The sequence below is a fragment of the Xenopus tropicalis genome, chromosome 2 (genome assembly GCF_000004195.4).
Source record: "Xenopus tropicalis strain Nigerian chromosome 2, UCB_Xtro_10.0, whole genome shotgun sequence".
In the NCBI taxonomy this organism is placed as follows: domain Eukaryota; kingdom Metazoa; phylum Chordata; class Amphibia; order Anura; family Pipidae; genus Xenopus; species Xenopus tropicalis.
The window spans coordinates 177,494,934-177,514,197 of record NC_030678.2 but is presented as its reverse complement, the minus strand read 5'-3'; the positions used below and the strand labels follow the sequence as shown (position 1 = coordinate 177,514,197).

At 49.7% G+C, this 19,264-nt stretch overlaps 1 protein-coding gene across 2 annotated transcripts; it reads left to right on the top strand.

Annotated features, from left to right (window-relative positions):
• The first annotated feature begins 1,404 nt into the window (after window positions 1-1,404).
• Window positions 1,405-18,218, top strand: rhog (ras homolog family member G). 2 transcript variants are annotated; one of them, XM_004920259.4, is made up of 3 exons: window positions 1,405-1,555; window positions 1,650-1,918; window positions 15,597-18,218. In XM_004920259.4, exon 3 carries the CDS (start codon window positions 15,621-15,623, stop codon window positions 16,194-16,196), a length of 576 nt encoding a protein of 191 aa, XP_004920316.1. In that variant the 5' UTR covers window positions 1,405-1,555; window positions 1,650-1,918; window positions 15,597-15,620; the 3' UTR covers window positions 16,197-18,218. The 2 variants fall into 2 exon arrangements, with proteins under 2 accessions (XP_004920316.1, XP_004920315.1); XM_004920258.4 differs by lacking the exon at window positions 1,405-1,555 and having other exon boundaries at window positions 1,584-1,918.
• The last annotated feature ends 1,046 nt before the right edge of the window (window positions 18,219-19,264 follow it).

Here is a 19,264-nt window from a genome sequence, read left to right as displayed (position 1 = left end):
ACCTACTGGCATGGCTCGTACCTATTGGCATGGCTCCTACCTCCTGGCATGGCTCCTACCTCCTGGCATGGCTCGTACCTACTGGCATGGCTCGTACCTCCTGGCATGGCTCGTACCTACTGGCATGGCTCCTACCTCCTGGCATGGCTCGTACCTCCTGGCATGGCTCCTACCTACTGGCATGGCTCGTACCTCCTGGCATGACTCGTACCTCCTGGTATGGCTCGTACCTCCTGGCATGGCTCGTACCTACTGGCATGGCTCGTACCTCCTGGCATGGCTCCTACCTCCTGGCATGGCTCCTACCTCCTGGCATGGCTCTTACCTCCTGGCATGACTCATACCTCCTGGCATGGCTCGTACCTACTGGCATGGCTCGTACCTCCTGGCATGGCTCGTACCTCCTGGCATGGCTCCTACCTACTGGCATGGCTCCTACCTACTGGCATGGCTCCTACCTCCTGGCATGGCTTGTACCTACTGGCATGGCTCCTACCTACTGGCACGGCTCCTACCTCCTGGCATGGCTTGTACCTACTGGCATGGCTCCTACCTACTGGCATGGCTCCTACCTACTGGCATGGCTCCTACCTCCTGGCATGGCTTGTACCTACTGGCATGGCTCGTACCTCCTGGGAAGCACAAGATTGCCCAATAATGCTGGAATACTATGCTGCACCAGATATGTGTCCAACTGAGCAGTTTTTATTTGGTGTTAGTAGATGAGTCTCTTTATGTAATAAGATTGAGTAAGGCTGACGTAGCCCAGTAAATGGCATTAAAGGGATTGTTCCCCTTTAAATTAACTTATCGTATGTTGTAGAAAGTTCTATTCCGAAACAATTTGCATTTGGTCTTCATTTTTTTATTTGTGGTTTTCAAATGACATAGCTTTATATTCAGCCACTCTGCAGTTTGGAATAGTAGCAGCTATATGGTTGCTAGGGTCCAAATTACCCTAGCGACTAGGCAGGGGTGAGGAACTGGAATATGAATAGGAGGGGATCTGAATAGAAAGATAAGTAATACAAAGTAACAGTAGCAATGAAATTGTAGCCTCACAGAACAATAGATTTTTGGCTGCCGGGGTCAGTGACCCCCTTTTGAAAGCTGCAAAGAGTCAGAAGAGGGAAGCAAATATTTAAAAAACAATAAAAAATGAAGACCAACTGAAAAGTTGTTAAGAAGTGTCCATTCTATAACAACATATTAAAGCTGAACCTCCCCATTAAAGAGCGCAGACCGTGTTCCTACTGCTGTGCCCACAAGCGCAGGTTATTAGCCCCCAGCTCTATATCTGCGGCACATATATATATCGATAAAGCCTCAGGGCTAGGGAAAAGGAGCTGACACTTTATTATTCCACTATACAGTGTTTCAGTTAAATATCTATCCCAATCTATTTCCCAGGCCAGCGTGAGGCGGTGCAACCCGGCGGTGAAAGGGTTAGAAGAGAAACATGTGGGGGTCTGGCCTCACGGTTGACCCCTGGGCTTCCGATGTGCTCCAGATGTGGCGGGACCGCTCTGACAGCAGGGAGCACTTCCCAGCAGAGGTTAATATGGTGAGACTGGGGGTTGGGGGGGGGACTGTTAAACAAGGTCTTTCTTGTAACTTCCTCTTCTCTCACTCACTTCCTTCTGCTCTAGTGAGACTCTCCCAGCCAGAAACGCCCTGCACTCGCCCCGGCCAACTTCTCTCCTTCTGCCTCCCGGGGACCCGAGTCCTGCGCGTCCCACCCAGCGTCCCACCCAGAGACCCTCTCCTGCCTCTCTGTCCTCAGAGCATCTATGTGACCAGGACGCCTCCATCCAGCCAGCTGCCTAGTAACTGTATCGTCTCCAGGTACCCGCACACCCCCCCAGGGCTCCCAGAGAGCTCCAGTAGGACCCTGATCTCCAGCACAGAGATATGAGCGGTGAGTAACACACACAGAAGGGTTCTGGTGGTCCCAGACTGGTGGGATGATATATACACTTGCTCGGGTTCCGCTGGGGGCTTTCTGTATGTCGGAGGGGCTGTGTAGCAGTAATATTGCATGGGGAACAGTTAGATTCATACAGTCTCACACCCCCTCCCCTGTTGTGTAATTATGGGGTTTATGTTACACCCACAGACTCTTACGATTCATTTCCACGGGTGCATAATGTGTTCCACGGCAAATGTCTCCGAGGGGCAGTGGTACAACCCTAACTTCTGTACCAGACGCCATTAAATGGCAAACTACATCTCCCAGCATTCTGTTTGCAGCCAGAACTGGCGAGGTGCAGCCTTATAGTGCCTTAATCTAGACTGTAAGCTCTTTTTCCTGTATTGCTGCTGTTACCGATCCCCAGACTCTCTCTTCGTCTGTTGCTAAACTATCCCTCACATCAGTAACCGGCTGAGGCTGATGGGAGCTTTAGTTAATGCTGAGTTTGTAAAGGAAATGTAACATACAGAGATATGAAACTGGATCAGGAAATGATTCAAATAGTCAATTAGATTGCAAGCTGTATGGGTTCTGGCAAAAGCTGCATCTGGCAGTGTGTTACGCTGGAGCTGTATCCCTGCATGTACACATTGTGTGGCTTCATAGTGACACTCAGTAGGGCAAGATGGGGTAATAGGTAAGATTGTAAGATTACTGCAGGGTGGGGCAGTAGGGCAAGATGGGGTAATAGGTAAGATTGTAAGATTACTGCAGGGTGGGGCAGTAGGGCAAGATGGGGTAATAGGTAAAATTGTGAGATTACTGCAGGGTGGGGCAGTAGGACAAGATGGAGACAGTAGGGTGAGTTGGAGAAGTAGGGCAAGATGGAGACAGTAGGGCAAGATGGAGACAGTAGGGTGAGTTAGAGCAGTAGGGCAAGATGGAGACAGTAGGGCAAGATGGAGACAGTAGGGCAAAATGGAGACAGTAGGGTGAGTTAGAGCAGTATGGCAAGATGGAGACAGTACGGCAAAATGGAGACAGTAGGGCAAGATGGAGACAGTAGGGCAAAATGGAGACTGTAAGGCAAGATGGAGACAGTAGGGCAAGATGGAGACAGTAGGGCAAAATGGAGACTGTAAGGCAAGATGGAGACAGTAGGGCAAGATGGAGACAGTAGGGCAAGATGGAGACAGTAGGGAAAGATGGAGACAGTAGGGCAAGATGGAGACAGTAGGGCAAGATGGAGACAGTAGGGAAAGATGGAGACAGTAGGGCAAGATGGAGACAGTAGGGAAAGATGGAGACAGTAGGGAAAGATGGAGACAGTAGGGCAAGATGGAGACAGTAGGGTGAGTTGGAGAAGTAGGCCAAGATGGAGACAGTAGGGCAAGATGGAGACAGTAGGGTGAGTTGGAGAAGTAGGCCAAGATGGAGACAGTAGGGCAAGATGGAGACAGTAGGGTGAGTTGGAGAAGTAGGCCAAGATGGAGACAGTAGGGCAAGATGGAGACAGTAGGGTGAGTTGGAGAAGTAGGCCAAGATGGAGACAGTAGGGCAAGATGGAGACAGTAGGGTGAGTTGGAGAAGTAGGCCAAGATGGAGACAGTAGGGCAAGATGGAGACTGTAGGGCAAGATGGAGACAGTAGGGTGAGTTGGAGAAGTAGGCCAAGATGGAGACAGTAGGGTGAGTTGGAGCAGTAGGGCAAGATGGAGACAGTAGGGTGAGTTGGAGAAGTAGGCCAAGATGGAGACAGTAGGGCAAGATGGAGACAGTAGGGTGAGTTGGAGAAGTAGGCCAAGATGGAGACAGTAGGGTGAGTTGGAGAAGTAGGCCAAGATGGAGACAGTAGGGTGAGTTGGAGAAGTAGGCCAAGATGGAGACAGTAGGGTGAGTTGGAGCAGTAGGGCAAGATGGGGTAATAGGTAAGATTGTGAGATTACTGCAGGGTGGGGCAGTAGGGCAAGATGGGGCAGTAGGTTAGATTATGAGTGTAGTGACACAGTGTGTGACACACCAGCAGGTACTTAAGGAGGAAGCCATATTGGAGATGGTTATAACCCTGTGGGGAGTGATGTTGGCAGACATCTTGGGGTTACACTACTTACACTGAACTGGAGGAGCACCTGGCAGGGTTTGGGGTCCCCTAAATGAGTATTTAAAATGGTTTTGTTCTTTTGTGGGTTAGTCACGCCTAACTGGCCAGTGGCCCCCAGCTAGAAGTTACAGGCCGGCTCAGTCTAACCCATAAATCATCATAGCATTAAAGCACAGGCCCTACTGTCACTATGTGAGCCCACTATGTATTACTCTGCTGTCTATTAGACCGTTGGTAGTCTCCTCCCCAGAGGCTTGGCTTTAAAGGGCAACTAGGAGATCAAATAAACATTCTGGCAATCTCACCCAAATAACTCTCACCTACCTTTCAACCTTCCAAGGGGCATGGCTGGATAGAGCAGGGCATGCTGTGGGCATGGCTGAAAATCTGACTATGGGTCACTTCAGCCTGACATTCCCTTCATTCCCTCTGCCACTAAGCAAGACCCTTTCGATTTTGCCCTGGGGATCAATGGGTTAACTCTGCAATTATTTAACCCTCTGTTTTTAAATAGGGCCCCAAATTCTAAGCTGGACTGGGATTGGGCAGAGCAGTGAGCAGCCAGGAACAGGTTCTCTTGCCGAATATCCATCCATTCTTCCCTCTATTGTAACCAGATGCCCAGCCCCTGCCGATGGGAAGCAGCCCCCCAGCATCATGCTGCCCCCCAAATACTTACTGCTCTTTGTCCTCTGATTCTCACACATTTCCCCATCCATGCCAGTTTTACGCTTTTGGTATGGGGGGGCAGCAGCATGCTGGGGGGCTGCTTCTCATCCGCAGGCTCTGGGCATTATGGGAAAATGATGATGAAATAATTCATCCTGCAAGGAACCTGTGTCAGGCTTATTAACATGGAATCACAAGGCAGAGTGACACTGGGGGTGTCCTGCAATGGACCAATCACAGCCCTGATCCTGAGAACAATTCCATGCTTTCTACTTAGTGGGACAGTTTTGGGGTCCCCCCATGCAAAGAGCCAGGTTCCTACAGAATAGGTTTGCTGAGATGGGAAGAACCTTCACTGCACAGAACCCTGACCCCCAACCCAACTGAACCCCTGTGGGATGGAACCCCGACTGTGAGCCTGACCCCCAACATCACTGCCCAACCTCACTAATGCCCTTGTGGCTGAATGGGAGCAACTCCCAGCAACACTGTTCCAACATCTAGTGGGAACCTTCCCAGAAGGGCAGGGGCAGTTATAGCAGCAAGGGGCAACTTCATATTAATACCAACTGTGTGTGTTGTAGCAGAACTGCACTCCCCTCCCTGATTGTCCTCCTTATTAATATACTTTCAGCATGGACAGGCTGTACTTCATGTCCCTCGTGTCCCTCAGCTGCCCGGCTGGGGGGGGGGGGGGGGGGCAGAGCGGGCAGGCTGTGGGTACAGGGGCACAGCACAAGGCCAGAGACAGATGCAGCTGCACTTTCTCATGTTAGACACGGGAGCTAGCATTCTGCTGGGTGCAGTTGTGGTCACTTTGCAACCATACAGATATATATATATAATTATACTTCCTTTGTGTGACACTCCCACCCCCTTAGTTATACGCGCACTGGGCACGCAGAGAGCAGGCACCGCTAGTGAGCTTTGTGGGTGCTGGGTGCCTGTACCCATAATGCACTGTCTGTGTGTGTGTGTGACTGTCTCGCCAACCCATGTGGGACACTGTGAGAGTTCCCCTGACTATGGCTGTTACTGTGAGAGTGTCGGTACATTGGTGTCACTGTGAGAGTGTCATTAGGTTGGTGTCACTGTGAGAGTGTCGGTACGTGGGTGTCTCTGTGAGAGTGTCGGTACATGGGTGTCTCTGTGAGAGTGTCGGTACATGGGTGTCTCTGTGAGAGTGTCGGTACATTGGTGTCACTGTGAGAGTGTCATTAGGTTGGTGTCACTGTGAGAGTGTCGGTACGTTGGTGTCACTGTGAGAGTGTCGGTACGTTGGTGTCACTGTGAGAGTGTCGGTATATTGGTGTCTCTGTGAGAGTGTCGGTACATGGGTGTCTCTGTGAGAGTGTCGGTACATGGGTGTCTCTGTGAGAGTGTCGGTACATGGGTGTCTCTGTGAGAGTGTCGGTACATGGGTGTCTCTGTGAGAGTGTCAGTACATGGGTGTCACTGTGAGAGTGTCGGTACATGGGTGTCTCTGTGAGAGTGTCGGTATATTGGTGTCACTGTGAGAGTGTCAGTACGTTGGTGTCACTGTGAGAGTGTCGGTACATTGGTGTCACTGTGAGAGTGTCGGTAGGTTGGTGTCACTGTGAGAGTGTCGGTATATTGGTGTCACTGTGAGAGTGTTGGTACATGGGTGTCTCTGTGAGAGTGTCGGTAGGTTGGTGTCTCTGTGAGAGTGTCGGTAGGTTGGTGTCACTGTGAGAGTGTCGGTATATTGGTGTCACTGTGAGAGTGTTGGTACATGGGTGTCTCTGTGAGAGTGTCGGTAGGTTGGTGTCTCTGTGAGAGTGTCGGTACGTTGGTGTCACTGTGAGAGTGTCGGTATATTGGTGTCACTGTGAGAGTGTCGGTAGGTTGGTGTCACTGTGAGAGTGTCGGTAGGTTGGTGTCACTGTGAGAGTGTTGGTACATGGGTGTCTCTGTGAGAGTGTCGGTAGGTTGGTGTCTCTGTGAGAGTGTCGGTAGGTTGGTGTCTCTGTGAGAGTGTTGGTACATGGGTGTCTCTGTGAGAGTGTTGGTACATGGGTGTCTCTGTGAGAGTGTCGGTACATGGGTGTCTCTGTGAGAGTGTGGGTACATGGGTGTCTCTGTGAGAGTGTCGGTACATGGGTGTCTCTGTGAGAGTGTCGGTACATGGGTGTCTCTGTGAGAGTGTCGGTACATGGGTGTCTCTGTGAGAGTGTCGGTACGTTGGTGTCACTGTGAGAGTGTCGGTACGTTGGTGTCACTGTGAGAGTGTCGGTACATTGGTGTCACTGTGAGAGTGTCATTAGGTTGGTGTCACTGTGAGAGTGTCGGTACATGGGTGTCTCTGTGAGAGTGTTGGTACATGGGTGTCTCTGTGAGAGTGTCGGTAGGTTGGTGTCTCTGTGAGAGTGTCGGTAGGTTGGTGTCACTGTGAGAGTGTCGGTATATTGGTGTCACTGTGAGAGTGTCGGTACGTGGGTGTCTCTGTGAGAGTGTCGGTACGTGGGTGTCTCTGTGAGAGTGTCGGTACATGGGTGTCTCTGTGAGAGTGTCGGTACATGGGTGTCTCTGTGAGAGTGTCGGTACGTGGGTGTCTCTGTGAGAGTGTCGGTACGTGGGTGTCTCTGTGAGAGTGTCGGTACGTGGGTGTCTCTGTGAGATTGAGAGTGTCCGGTACGTGGGTGTCTCATGTGAGAGTGTCGGTACGTGGGTGTCTCTGTGAGAGTGTCGGTACGTGGGTGTCTCTGTGAGAGTGTCGGTACGTGGGTGTCTCTGTGAGAGTGTCGGTACGTGGGTGGTCTCTGTGAGAGTGTCGGTACGTGGGTGTCTCTGTGAGAGTGTCGGTAACGTGGGTGTCTCTGGAGAGTGTCGGTACGTGGGTGTCCTGTGAGAGTGTTGTACGTGGGTGTCTCTGTGAGAGTGTCGGTACATGGGTGTCTCTGTGAGAGTGTTGGTACGTGGGTGTCTCTGTGAGAGTGTTGGTACGTGGGTGTCTCTGTGAGAGTGTCGGTACGTGGGTGTCTCTGTGAGAGTGTTGGTACGTGGGTGTCTCTGTGAGAGTGTCGGTACATGGGTGTCTCTGTGAGAGTGTTGGTACGTGGGTGTCTCTGTGAGAGTGTTGGTACGTGGGTGTCTCTGTGAGAGTGTCGGTACATGGGTGTCTCTGTGAGAGTGTCGGTACGTGGGTGTCTCTGTGAGAGTGTTGGTACGTGGGTGTCTCTGTGAGAGTGTCGGTACATGGGTGTCTCTGTGAGAGTGTTGGTACATGGGTGTCTCTGTGAGAGTGTCGGTACGTGGGTGTCTCTGTGAGAGTGTCGGTACGTGGGTGTCTCTGTGAGAGTGTCGGTACGTGGGTGTCTCTGTGAGAGTGTTGGTACGTGGGTGTCTCTGTGAGAGTGTCGGTACGTGGGTGTCTCTGTGAGAGTGTTGGTACGTGGGTGTCTCTGTGAGAGTGTCGGTACGTGGGTGTCTCTGTGAGAGTGTCGGTACATGGGTGTCTCTGTGAGAGTGTCGGTACATGGGTGTCTCTGTGAGAGTGTCGGTACGTGGGTGTCTCTGTGAGAGTGTCGGTACATGGGTGTCTCTGTGAGAGTGTCGGTACGTGGGTGTCTCTGTGAGAGTGTCGGTACATGGGTGTCTCTGTGAGAGTGTCGGTACGTGGGTGTCTCTGTGAGAGTGTCGGTACGTGGGTGTCTCTGTGAGAGTGTCGGTACGTGGGTGTCTCTGTGAGAGTGTCGGTACATGGGTGTCTCTGTGAGAGTGTTGGTACATGGGTGTCTCTGTGAGAGTGTCGGTACATGGGTGTCTCTGTGAGAGTGTCGGTACGTGGGTGTCTCTGTGCGTTTGGGCCGCTCCCAGATTGTGGCCGGGGTGCTGGTTCCTGTTTTACAGACACGGACGTCTCGTGTGCCCATTAACCCTTGCTGTGCTGTCACATAGAGCGCAGAGTTGCTCAGTACCCACTGGGCCCCCCAGTTGCCCCCCCCAGTCTCTAGCAGAGACACAAGTGATGGCTGCTCCCCATGTATTTACTGACCCAATGTGCCCCATGTGTTCTGCCTGGGTCCCACCCATCATTTCTGTACTGCAGCCAATCAGAAGGTTGCCTGAAATCCAATCACACACAGACTCCTGTAAAAGAGGGGGTGCTGAACCCCCAGATGCTGAGACAAGAGGTTCAGTTCTGTTTGTTTTCTGCTTTACTTAAAGAAAAACCACAACAAGAGAGCGACTTCCGCCCCCGGAAAAACAGCCGTAATGTGATTGCCGCCTGGTTACCCGCCGCCCGTGGCACTGCCTTTGTATTGTACCGGCGGGCACGTGCCTCATCTGGGCAGGAAGTGCAGGAGGGCACGGCGTGGGCTGGGGGGGTCACAGGCATAATAACCCCCTTGTTCCTCTATGTGTGCCTATTGGTTTGGCCGGAGCCTCACATTGGGGCCTAGAAGGTTATCAGTGCAGCTAAAGGGAAAGGATTCTGTAAATGAAGATGACGCTTTACTGCTTTACTGCGCCAGGGGTTCTAAAACACAACGGGGGGGGGGTTGCTTTACGGCTGGAATCTGCTCTTTCAATAGGTTTGTGCCAGTCGGGCACCACAGCTTTTCCCCAGATGCTTCTCCAATGGCACAGATGCAGGCAGGGCAGCCGTTACAGGCAGCGGCAGGACTCGCCCACACAGGGGTATTTTTTGGGTTTATTTACCCTTTAATTACAAGGCCCTCACAGTGTGTCTCCTCATGGAATGTATGACCCCGCCCCTTGGCTCCCTGGGTACCAGTACTACTATATCCTACATACCGCCCAGCCCTGGGCACTCCCTAATTGTAGACCTCAAAAGGGGGGCGGGGCTAGCTGGAAATGAGGCTGGGTGTAACTGGGCGTGGCAGGGGTAGGTTGGGGGGGTGTGCCCCTAGCTGCCCTAGGCCTCACCCCAGCTGTAAAAGGCACTTTTACTAATTCATTTTCATTCACTGAGACCCCAACCCTCTGAGGGTCCCCGCCCTGATGCGGGTCCCTAATTTAAAGGGGCGGTTCACCTTTAAATTAACTTTTAGTATGTGATAGAATGGCCCATTTAATCAAGCTATTGCTAATGTTCCTTTTATCACCTATTTTTATATTCAGTCCCTCTCCTATTCATATACCAGTCTCTCATTCAAACCACTCCCTGGTTGCTAAAGTAATTTGAACCCTAGCAACCAGATAACCAGATAAGACAGTTTCTTGAAAAAAAAAATCACAAATAATAATAAATGAAGACCAATTGCAAGTTGTCTTGCAACTTTAAGGTTCTTCTGTTAGTGAGGCTACTTTGCTTTAGGCTACCGGTACCATGCAAGCTCCTCAGTGCCGTGATTGGAGCACAGGTATCCCCTGCATGTTATGGATTATGGGTAACCACTTGCCTGGGGGCCAGCAGGGAATCCCACCCCCTCAGGGACTGAATTCGGCCTGCAGGTCTGGGGGAGTTATAATGGGATCATGGCTGCTGCTGCCCTGTGGTTAGAACCACAATATTAATAACATAGATGTATAATATAGTTTAGTTACCCTTTAAAATGGATGCAAATGTGGGAACTATTTCACATTGGCGGATGTATCACAAAAATGTTATTTCTGTTACTATAGCAATCAGCAGTCCTTTGTTAAAGGGGAACTCCACTTCCCAATTATGCCACGTCCATGAGCCATACAAGCCCTGCCCACTTCCCACCCCTTTTGCAACTCTTGAATAGCATTGTATTAAAGGGGCCCCCTCTAGCAAGGGCCCCTGACTGCTGTACCCCTGTTTCTCACTGATGGGAATATATGAAATGAAAGGGAGAGTCATGTAGGCTGGTGCAGGGAGTTGCAGTTGCAGCTGAGAAAAGGGGTGGTTTACCTTTAAATTAACTGTTAGTATGATGTAGGCATTGATATGCTAAGATCATATGCAATTGGTCTTAATTTTTTATTTTATGTTTTTTTGGTTATTTTGCTTTTTGCTCATCAGCTCTCCAGTTTGGTATTCCAGCAGCTATTTGGTTGCTAAGGTCCTGTTTGCCCTAGCAACCAGGTAGAGGTATGAACAAGAGATGAGAATATCATTAGGAGAGGGCCCGAATAGAAAGGAAAGTAATAAAAAGTAACAATAACAATAAAACTGGAGCCTCACAGAGCAATAGGGTTTGGCTGCCGGGGTCAGTGACCCCCATTTGAAAGCTGGAAAATGTATGAAGAGGGCGGCACATAATAAAAACTATAAATAATGAAGACCAATGGCAAAGTTGCTGGGAATATAACAAACCAAAAGTTAACCTAAAGGTGAATCTCCCCTTTAAAAGAAAAGCAGCTCCGAATCAGAGTCTGTGAAACCGAGAGATGTAGGGGCCGGCGCTGTTACCGGGGCAGTTTCCCATAACAACAGATCATTTGCTAATAAAATACAAAAACAACAACTCTTTACGGTTCCTCTCTGGTTTCTTTTTCCACTTTCCAAAAATGTAAGTTTTAAAAATGAATTTGTTTTTTACGCCCCCCCCCCCCCCCCACTCATGTTTCCCAGTAGCAGATTCATGAGTCAGAATTCTAACTTCCTAAACAGTTCCGCTTTCTGAGACGGTACATTTCCCAGCAGCACCCACTGAGCGCGCTCCCTAGCGCCCCCCCCCCCCCATTAAAGGGGTTGGTTGCCCTTGAGTTAACTTGTAATATCATGTAGAGAGTCATATTCTGAGACAATTTGCAATTGGTCTTCATTTATTGTTATTTGTAGTTTGTTTTTTTAACTATTTCAGTTTTTGTTCAGGGGCTCTCTGGTTGCTAGGGTCCAAATTACCTTAGAACAATGAATGCAACAATTTGATTGGTTACCATGGGTTACTGGCCAGTGTTGATAAGGGGGTGTGGCCCTAACAGTTACACTATGGGGCCTAATTAGATGGAAGGGCAGCGGGTAGGTGGGTCTGTGCCAGGCTATTTATACTGAGAGATAAGGGAACTGCCCTGTCTGCCCCGCGTCCGGGGCATTTCCAGTCGGTTTCCTGAGCCCGACAGCCTGTGCCCTGCCTGGAGCATAAACATCTCATTCTGGGGGTCTCTCTGTAGGAACAGTTACACCCCCCCACTCACACTCACACAGAACCTTCTCACAGCGAGACCCACTCAGGCAGTGCCCTACAGAACCCTCTCACAGTGAGACCCACTCAGGCAGTGCCCTACAGAACCCTCTCACAGTGAGACCCACTCGGGCAGTGCCCTACAGAACCCTCTCACAGCGAGACCCACTCGGGCAGTGCCCTACAGAACCCTCTCACAGCGAGACCCACTCGGGCAGTGCCCTACAGAACCCTCTCACAGCGAGACCCACTCGGGCAGTGCCCTACAGAACCCTCTCACAGTGAGACCCACTCAGGCAGTGCCCTACAGAACCTTCTCACAGCAAGACCCACTCAGGCAGTGCCCTACAGAACCCTCTCACAGCGAGACCCACTCGGGCAGTGCCCTACAGAACCCTCTCACAGTGAGACCCACTCAGGCAGTGCCCTACAGAACCCTCTCACAGCGAGACCCACTCAGGCAGTGCCCTACAGAACCCTCTCACAGCGAGACCCACTCAGGCAGTGCCCTACAGAACCTTCTCACAGCGAGACCCACTCAGGCAGTGCCCTACAGAACCCTCTCACAGTGAGACCCACTCAGGCAGTGCCCTACAGAACCCTCTCACAGCGAGACCCACTCAGGCAGTGCCCTACAGAACCTTCTCACAGTGAGACCCACTCAGGCAGTGCCCTACAGAACCGTATCACAGCGAGACCCACTCAGGCAGTGCCCTACAGAACCCTCTCACAGCGAGACCCACTCGGGCAGTGCCCTACAGAACCTTCTCACAGTGAGACCCACTCGGGCAGTGCCCTACAGAACCCTCTCACAGTGAGACCCACTCAGGCAGTGCCCTACAGAACCCTCTCACAGCGAGACCCACTCAGGCAGTGCCCTACAGAACCTTCTCACAGTGAGACCCACTCAGGCAGTGCCCTACAGAACCGTATCACAGCGAGACCCACTCAGGCAGTGCCCTACAGAACCCTCTCACAGTGAGACCCACTCGGGCAGTGCCCTACAGAACCCTCTCACAGTGAGACCCACTTGGGCAGTGCCCTACAGAACCCTCTCACAGTGAGACCCACTCGGGCAGTGCCCTACAGAACCCTCTCACAGTGAGACCCACTCGGGCAGTGCCCTACAGAACCCTCTCACAGTGAGACCCACTCGGGCAGTGCCCTACAGAACCCTCTCACAGTGAGACCCACTCGGGCAGTGCCCTACAGAACCCTCTCACAGTGAGACCCACTCGGGCAGTGCCCTACAGAACCCTCTCACAGTGAGACCCACTCGGGCAGTGCCCTACAGAACCCTCTCACAGCGAGACCCACTCAGGCAGTGCCCTACAGAACCCTCTCACAGTGAGACCCACTCAGGCAGTGCCCTACAGAACCCTCTCACAGCGAGACCCACTCGGGCAGTGCCCTACAGAACCCTCTCACAGCGAGACCCACTCGGGCAGTGTTTGGACCCAAACCTGTCACTTTCTGTGTGTTGGACCCAAACCCATCAGGGCAGTGTAACAGGGGCCCGTGGGCCTGATGTGGCCCCCGAGGGATATTGCTCTGCTCAGTGGCTCCTCATCATTCTACCTACTGGGAGTTATAGCCCAAGGCATGCTGGGAAACAAGTGCAGCCTGATAGAGCAACATGGCGGTGCTACTGACACAGGGAGTTCTGCCTGTCAGTCTCTTTAACTGTTTGTTGGCCAGGGCAGGAAGGGCGGCTCCCCACAAATAGCCAAGAATGACAGGAATTAAAAAAAAAAATACATTCTCTGCAGCTTTTTGTTGCTCAATGGCCTCTGGTACTGGGCCTGCAGCGGGGGGGAGCACTCAGCTGTTTCCTGAGCCTTGTACTCTGTGTATAAATAGCCCCCGACTGTAGCCCCCGGGCCCCAGCTTCTTTATTTGGCTCCTCCGGCCTCTGCTGAGCAATACATCTACTGTATATAGTACTGTATGTACACACTCACTACTGTATAGCCTGCAGCCTTGTGCCTTTATATGGGGGGCACAGAGCCCCTCAGTGACTGCTAATATCCTTATCATTTACAGTAGGGGGTACATTATCCCTTATAATACATGAGTGATACTCAGAGTTCCCTGTATAACTCAGCCTGCAGCCTTGTGCCTTTATATGGGGGGCACAGAACCCCTCAGTGACTGCTAATATCCTTATCATTTACAGTAGGGGGTACATTATCCCTTATAATACATGAGTGATACTCAGAGTTCCCTGTATAACTCAGCCTGCAGCCTTGTGCCTTTATATGGGGGGCACAGAGCCCCTCAGTGACTGCTAATATCCTTATCATTTACAGTAGGGGGTACATTATCCCTTATAATACATGAGTGATACTCAGAGTTCCCTGTATAACTCAGCCTGCAGCCTTGTGCCTTTATATGGGGGGCACAGAACCCCTCAGTGACTGCTAATATCCTTATCATTTACAGTAGGGGGTACATTATCCCTTATAATACATGAGTGATACTCAGAGTTCCCTGTATAACTCAGCCTGCAGCCTTGTGCCTTTATATGGGGGGCACAGAACCCCTCAGTGACTGCTAATATCCTTATCATTTACAGTAGGGGGTACATTATCCCTTATAATACATGAGTGATACTCAGAGTTCCCTGTATAATTTATTACAGTGGAGGGGCGGGGAATCTGTAACTAAAGTGGGTGTGGCTAGAACACTCATGGCAGCTTACAGGATGGGGGACAGGTTCTATAACTGACGCAGTGGGTGGGACTAAAACAGGGATTCTGTGCTAGTCATGCAAACAATTTAGAACACCCAATTTTAGTATCATACCATGTGACATTTACAGATGGGGTGGGGCAGGGGTGCCGCAGGGATTTGCCCTATGAGTTGCTCACTAGCAGGCCCTAAGCCCGCGTGTATGTTGGGCGCCAGTGGGAGAGGCTGATGCGTGTGAGGGGCAGGAAAGCGCTGATGCTTTAGCGAAATGAGGAAGGGTAGAGACTTCCCCATCTGCGGCTGGCGGGAAGGGGCAGCACTTGGATTTCTTCAGCGTTACTGACATTGCACTCGGGAAAGTCACTGTGATGCAAATAAATGGGTGCTATGGGTGCTGGGGGGGGTAACGATACTGCCGCGTCGGTCACTTACTGAGCCAGTGAGAGCCGCTAGCGTCAGCATTCTGTTTCCCATCACTGCTACTTCCCTCATTGAGTATCTATTCCTGTAGATAGATAGATAGATATAGGTAGGTAGATAGATGATAGATAGATAGATATGGTAGATATTCGGGTGGGGGACAGTCAAGGTCTTGGGTCAGTTCTTCGTCATCCTGTGGTTGGATAGATAGATAGATAGATAGATTAGGTAGATAGACAGACAGATAGAGTAGCTGCCATTGAGCGCAGTCAAGGTCTTGGGTCAGTTCTTCGTCATCCTGTGGTTGGATAGATAGATAGATTAGGTAGATAGACAGACAGATAGAGTAGCTGCCATTGAGCGCAGTCAAGGTCTTGGGTCAGTTCTTCGTCATCCTGTGGTTGGATAGATAGATAGATAGATTAGGTAGATAGACAGACAGATAGAGTAGCTGCCATTGAGCGCAGTCAAGGTCTTGGGTCAGTTCTTCGTCATCCTGTGGTTGGATAGATAGATAGATTAGGTAGATAGACAGACAGATAGAGTAGCTGCGATTGAGGGCAGTCAAGGTCTTGGGTCAGTTCTTCGTCATCCGACAGACTGATAGATAGACAGATAGATATGGAGGCTGCCATTGGGTGGGGCAGTTAATGCCTTGGGTCAGTTAATCCTATAGGTGCCAGACATATCCTATGGTCTCTATATGATGTCTTCTTGTTTTTCAGGCTACTGACTCCCAGTAGGACAATATGCAGAGCATTAAGTGTGTGGTTGTGGGGGACGGAGCAGTGGGAAAGACCTGTCTACTCATCTGCTACACAACCAACGCCTTCCCTAAGGAATACATCCCCACGGTGTTTGATAACTACAGCGCCCAAACCTCGGTGGACGGGAGGACTGTTAGCTTGAACCTGTGGGACACTGCTGGCCAGGAGGAGTATGACAGACTCCGTACACTCTCTTACCCGCAGACCAACGTCTTTATCATCTGCTTTTCCATCGCCAGCCCTACCTCCTACGAGAATGTAAAGCACAAGTGGTACCCCGAGGTGGGTCACCATTGTCCCAACGTGCCCATTCTCTTGGTGGGCACCAAGAAGGATCTTAGGAACAACGCCGATGTCATGAAGAAGCTGAAAGAGCAGAACCAAATGCCCATCACTAACCATCAGGGTGGAAATCTGGCCAAGCAGATCCACGCAGTAAAGTATATGGAGTGCTCCGCCCTTAACCAAGATGGCATCAAAGAAGTGTTTGCGGAGGCTGTGCGAGCTGTGCTGAACCCGACTCCTGTCAAGGACAAAAAAAGCTGCTTCATTTTGTGAGCAGAAGCTTCATTCCCTCTGCTCTCAGTGCTGAGTCCAGTGCCTCGTTGGGTCATTCTGGTGTCTTCTAGTTCCATGTCCTTCCTCCTGAGGCTCCGCCCTTGTGATGCTTTCCTTCACTATTTAGTTAGTATTGCTATTTAATTAGTATTAGTTCCTTGGGTTTGCCATGGTGTGACAGATCTACTCATGGTTTGAGATCTTCTATCTCTGAACCCCCATTCATCCTTAATTACCTCAATCACCCAAGTGCAGATGTCCAAGCAACAAAATTCCCATCCTTCTTCTTGCAGCTACCAAATTAGGGTCCTATGGTGGAACTGGTGATATACTGTCATTCTATTGAAAATCATTTTTACCCACAGCCTCAACTATTGGGGTTCTCCACCATAAGCCATGGGTTTCCTGTGGTGTGGTGGATCTTCTAATGGTTTGAAATCTTTAACTTCATCCTTATTGACCTCAACCACCCAAGTGCAGATAGCCAAGCAAAGTCATTCCCATTCTCCTTTGTGCAGCTACCACACCAGTGTCTCCTTCTCCTGTGGTGGGACTCCAACTGGTGATATACTGGGATTCTATTTATAATCATTTTTATGCACAGCCAGGAAGAAGATGCCTCAACTATTGGGGTTCTCCACCATAAGCCATGGGTTTCCTGTGGTGGATCTACTAATGGTTTGAAATCTTTAACTTCATCCTTATTGACCTCAACCACCCAAGTGCAGATGACCAAGCAAAGTCATTGCCATTATCCTTTGTGCAGCTACCACACCAGCATCTCCTTATCCTGTGGTGGGACTCCATCTGGTGATATACTGGGATTCTATTTAAAATCATTTTTACACACAGCCAGGAAGAAGATGCCTCAACTATTGGGGTTCTGCACCATACGATATGGGTTTCCTGTGGTGGATCTACTAATGGTTTGAAAACTTTCATCCTTATTGACCTCAACCACCCATGTGCAGACAGCCAAGCAAAGTCATTCCCATTCTCCTTTGTACAGCTACCACACCAGTGTCTCCTTCTCCTGTGGTGGTGATATACTGGGATCCTATTTATAGTCATTTTTACCCACAGCCAGTAAGAAAATGCCTCAACTATTGGGTTTTTCCACCATACACCATGGGTTTTCTCTAGTATGGTGGGTCTACTGATGGTTTGAGATCTTCTGTCTCTTAGATTACTTTGACATTCCCAATCTCCTTTGGTGGGACTCCTATAATCTGCTGATATACTGGGATCCTATTTATAGTCATTTTTACCCACAGCCAGTAAGAAAATGCCTCAACTATTGGGTTTTTCCACCATACACCATGGGTTTTCTCTAGTATGGTGGGTCTTCTGATGGTTTGAGATCTTCTGTCTCTTAGGTTACTTTGACATTCCCAATCTCCTTTGGTGGGACTCCTATAATCTGCTGATATACTGGGATCCTATTTATAATCATTTTGACCCACAGCCATGAAGAAAATGCCTCAACTATTGGGGTTCTCCACCATACACCATGGGTTTTTTCTGGTATGGTTGGTCTACTGATGGTTTGAGATCTTCTGTCTCTTACCTTACTCCTTTGGTGGGACTCTGGTGATATACTGGGATCCTATTTATAATCAATTTGACCCACAGCCATGAAGAAAATGCCTCTACTATTGGGTTCCTCCACCATATGAATTCAGGTTATATTATTCTGCCCTGGACTACTGATTTGGGGGGGGGGGAGGTTCTTATTTGTATCATTAATGGTTTTATCGGTGGAGAAGGTGCTAAGACGCCCAACACATTTAAAAACCCTTTGAAAAATCCATGACTTGTGTCTTGGATTTACAGATAAGGAGGAATCCCTTGTACAGGGGGGCGGGGTTTCATTGTGACTAAATTTAAACAGCTTCCTACAACTGATCTAAAGAACCTTGAGGGCGGAGTCAAGTGTAAAATATGAGTTTGGCTCCATTGGTCTTCAATTGCCCCCACAACGTGACCACCTGAAGTGCCTTTAGTGAGTTGCAACAGGATATTGGGGGTTTTGAAAAATTAAAGGGTAAGTTCACCCGGGAAGTTGGGTCCTGGGTTGTCCAATGATGTTATTAAAGGGGACCTGTCACCAAGCTGTATAATAAAGGCCTTTTAAAAATGAAACATGAAACCCAAATTATTTTTTTTATTATAAATGTATTTAAAAATCTGAGCTGTCAATCATATATTGCCTGCCCCGCCTCTAGAGGCGGGGCAGGCAATATATAATTGTCAGCTCAGATTTTTAATTATAATGACTTTCACTTTCCATTCAGCACTTCCTAGATATCCCCCAGATGGCAAATGCATAAGATTTTGGGGGGATACAAAGCTTTGCCTGTATAACAGTATTCACAAAATGGCGCCGGCCTGCTGGCTGTGACGGTAAATTCCAAGACTGAAGGGAAAAAAAATTAAATAGTTAATACAGTGTAAATTAAGTTTATTTTGCTCTACTAACATGATAGAAAAGGATTTGGAATTATTTTTTAGGGTGACAGGTTCCCCTTTAAACTGTGTCCAGGATTACAGGGAGTTCCTCAGGGGCTGTCCTTATACTCAGGTCCTCCAATAAGTGTTACAATGTATCCGATATCATTCCTAGTGACAGGCTCTTAGCGATTCCCAACTACACAGGTATTTAGGTTCTTCCAAACACTTGTATCATTGCATCTTGGCCCCGCCCATGAGGAACGGATGCCCAGGAGGAATGAACACCCATGAGGAGCTGATAATACAAGTGAATAGAAAAATGAAAATACCAGTGCAGCTGGGAATGAGTCTGAGTGGCGGGGGCCCTACGTCAGTGTGTGATTGAACTTATAAGGTACCAGCGCATTAGAGTGGGGGGCCCGGGGACCCCAACAAATAGAGTCTCTCTCTACGTCCTTTGTTGGATGATCACAAGAGCTCTCCATTGAGCAATGAACGTGATGATCTCCAAGGGACAGAACCCGTAATCACTCTCGTGTATTCTGCTTGCCTGGCCAATCTTCTTGGCCAATCGGAGGAAATCCCCAGTTACTCATCAGCAGGTTTCCTATTGGTTT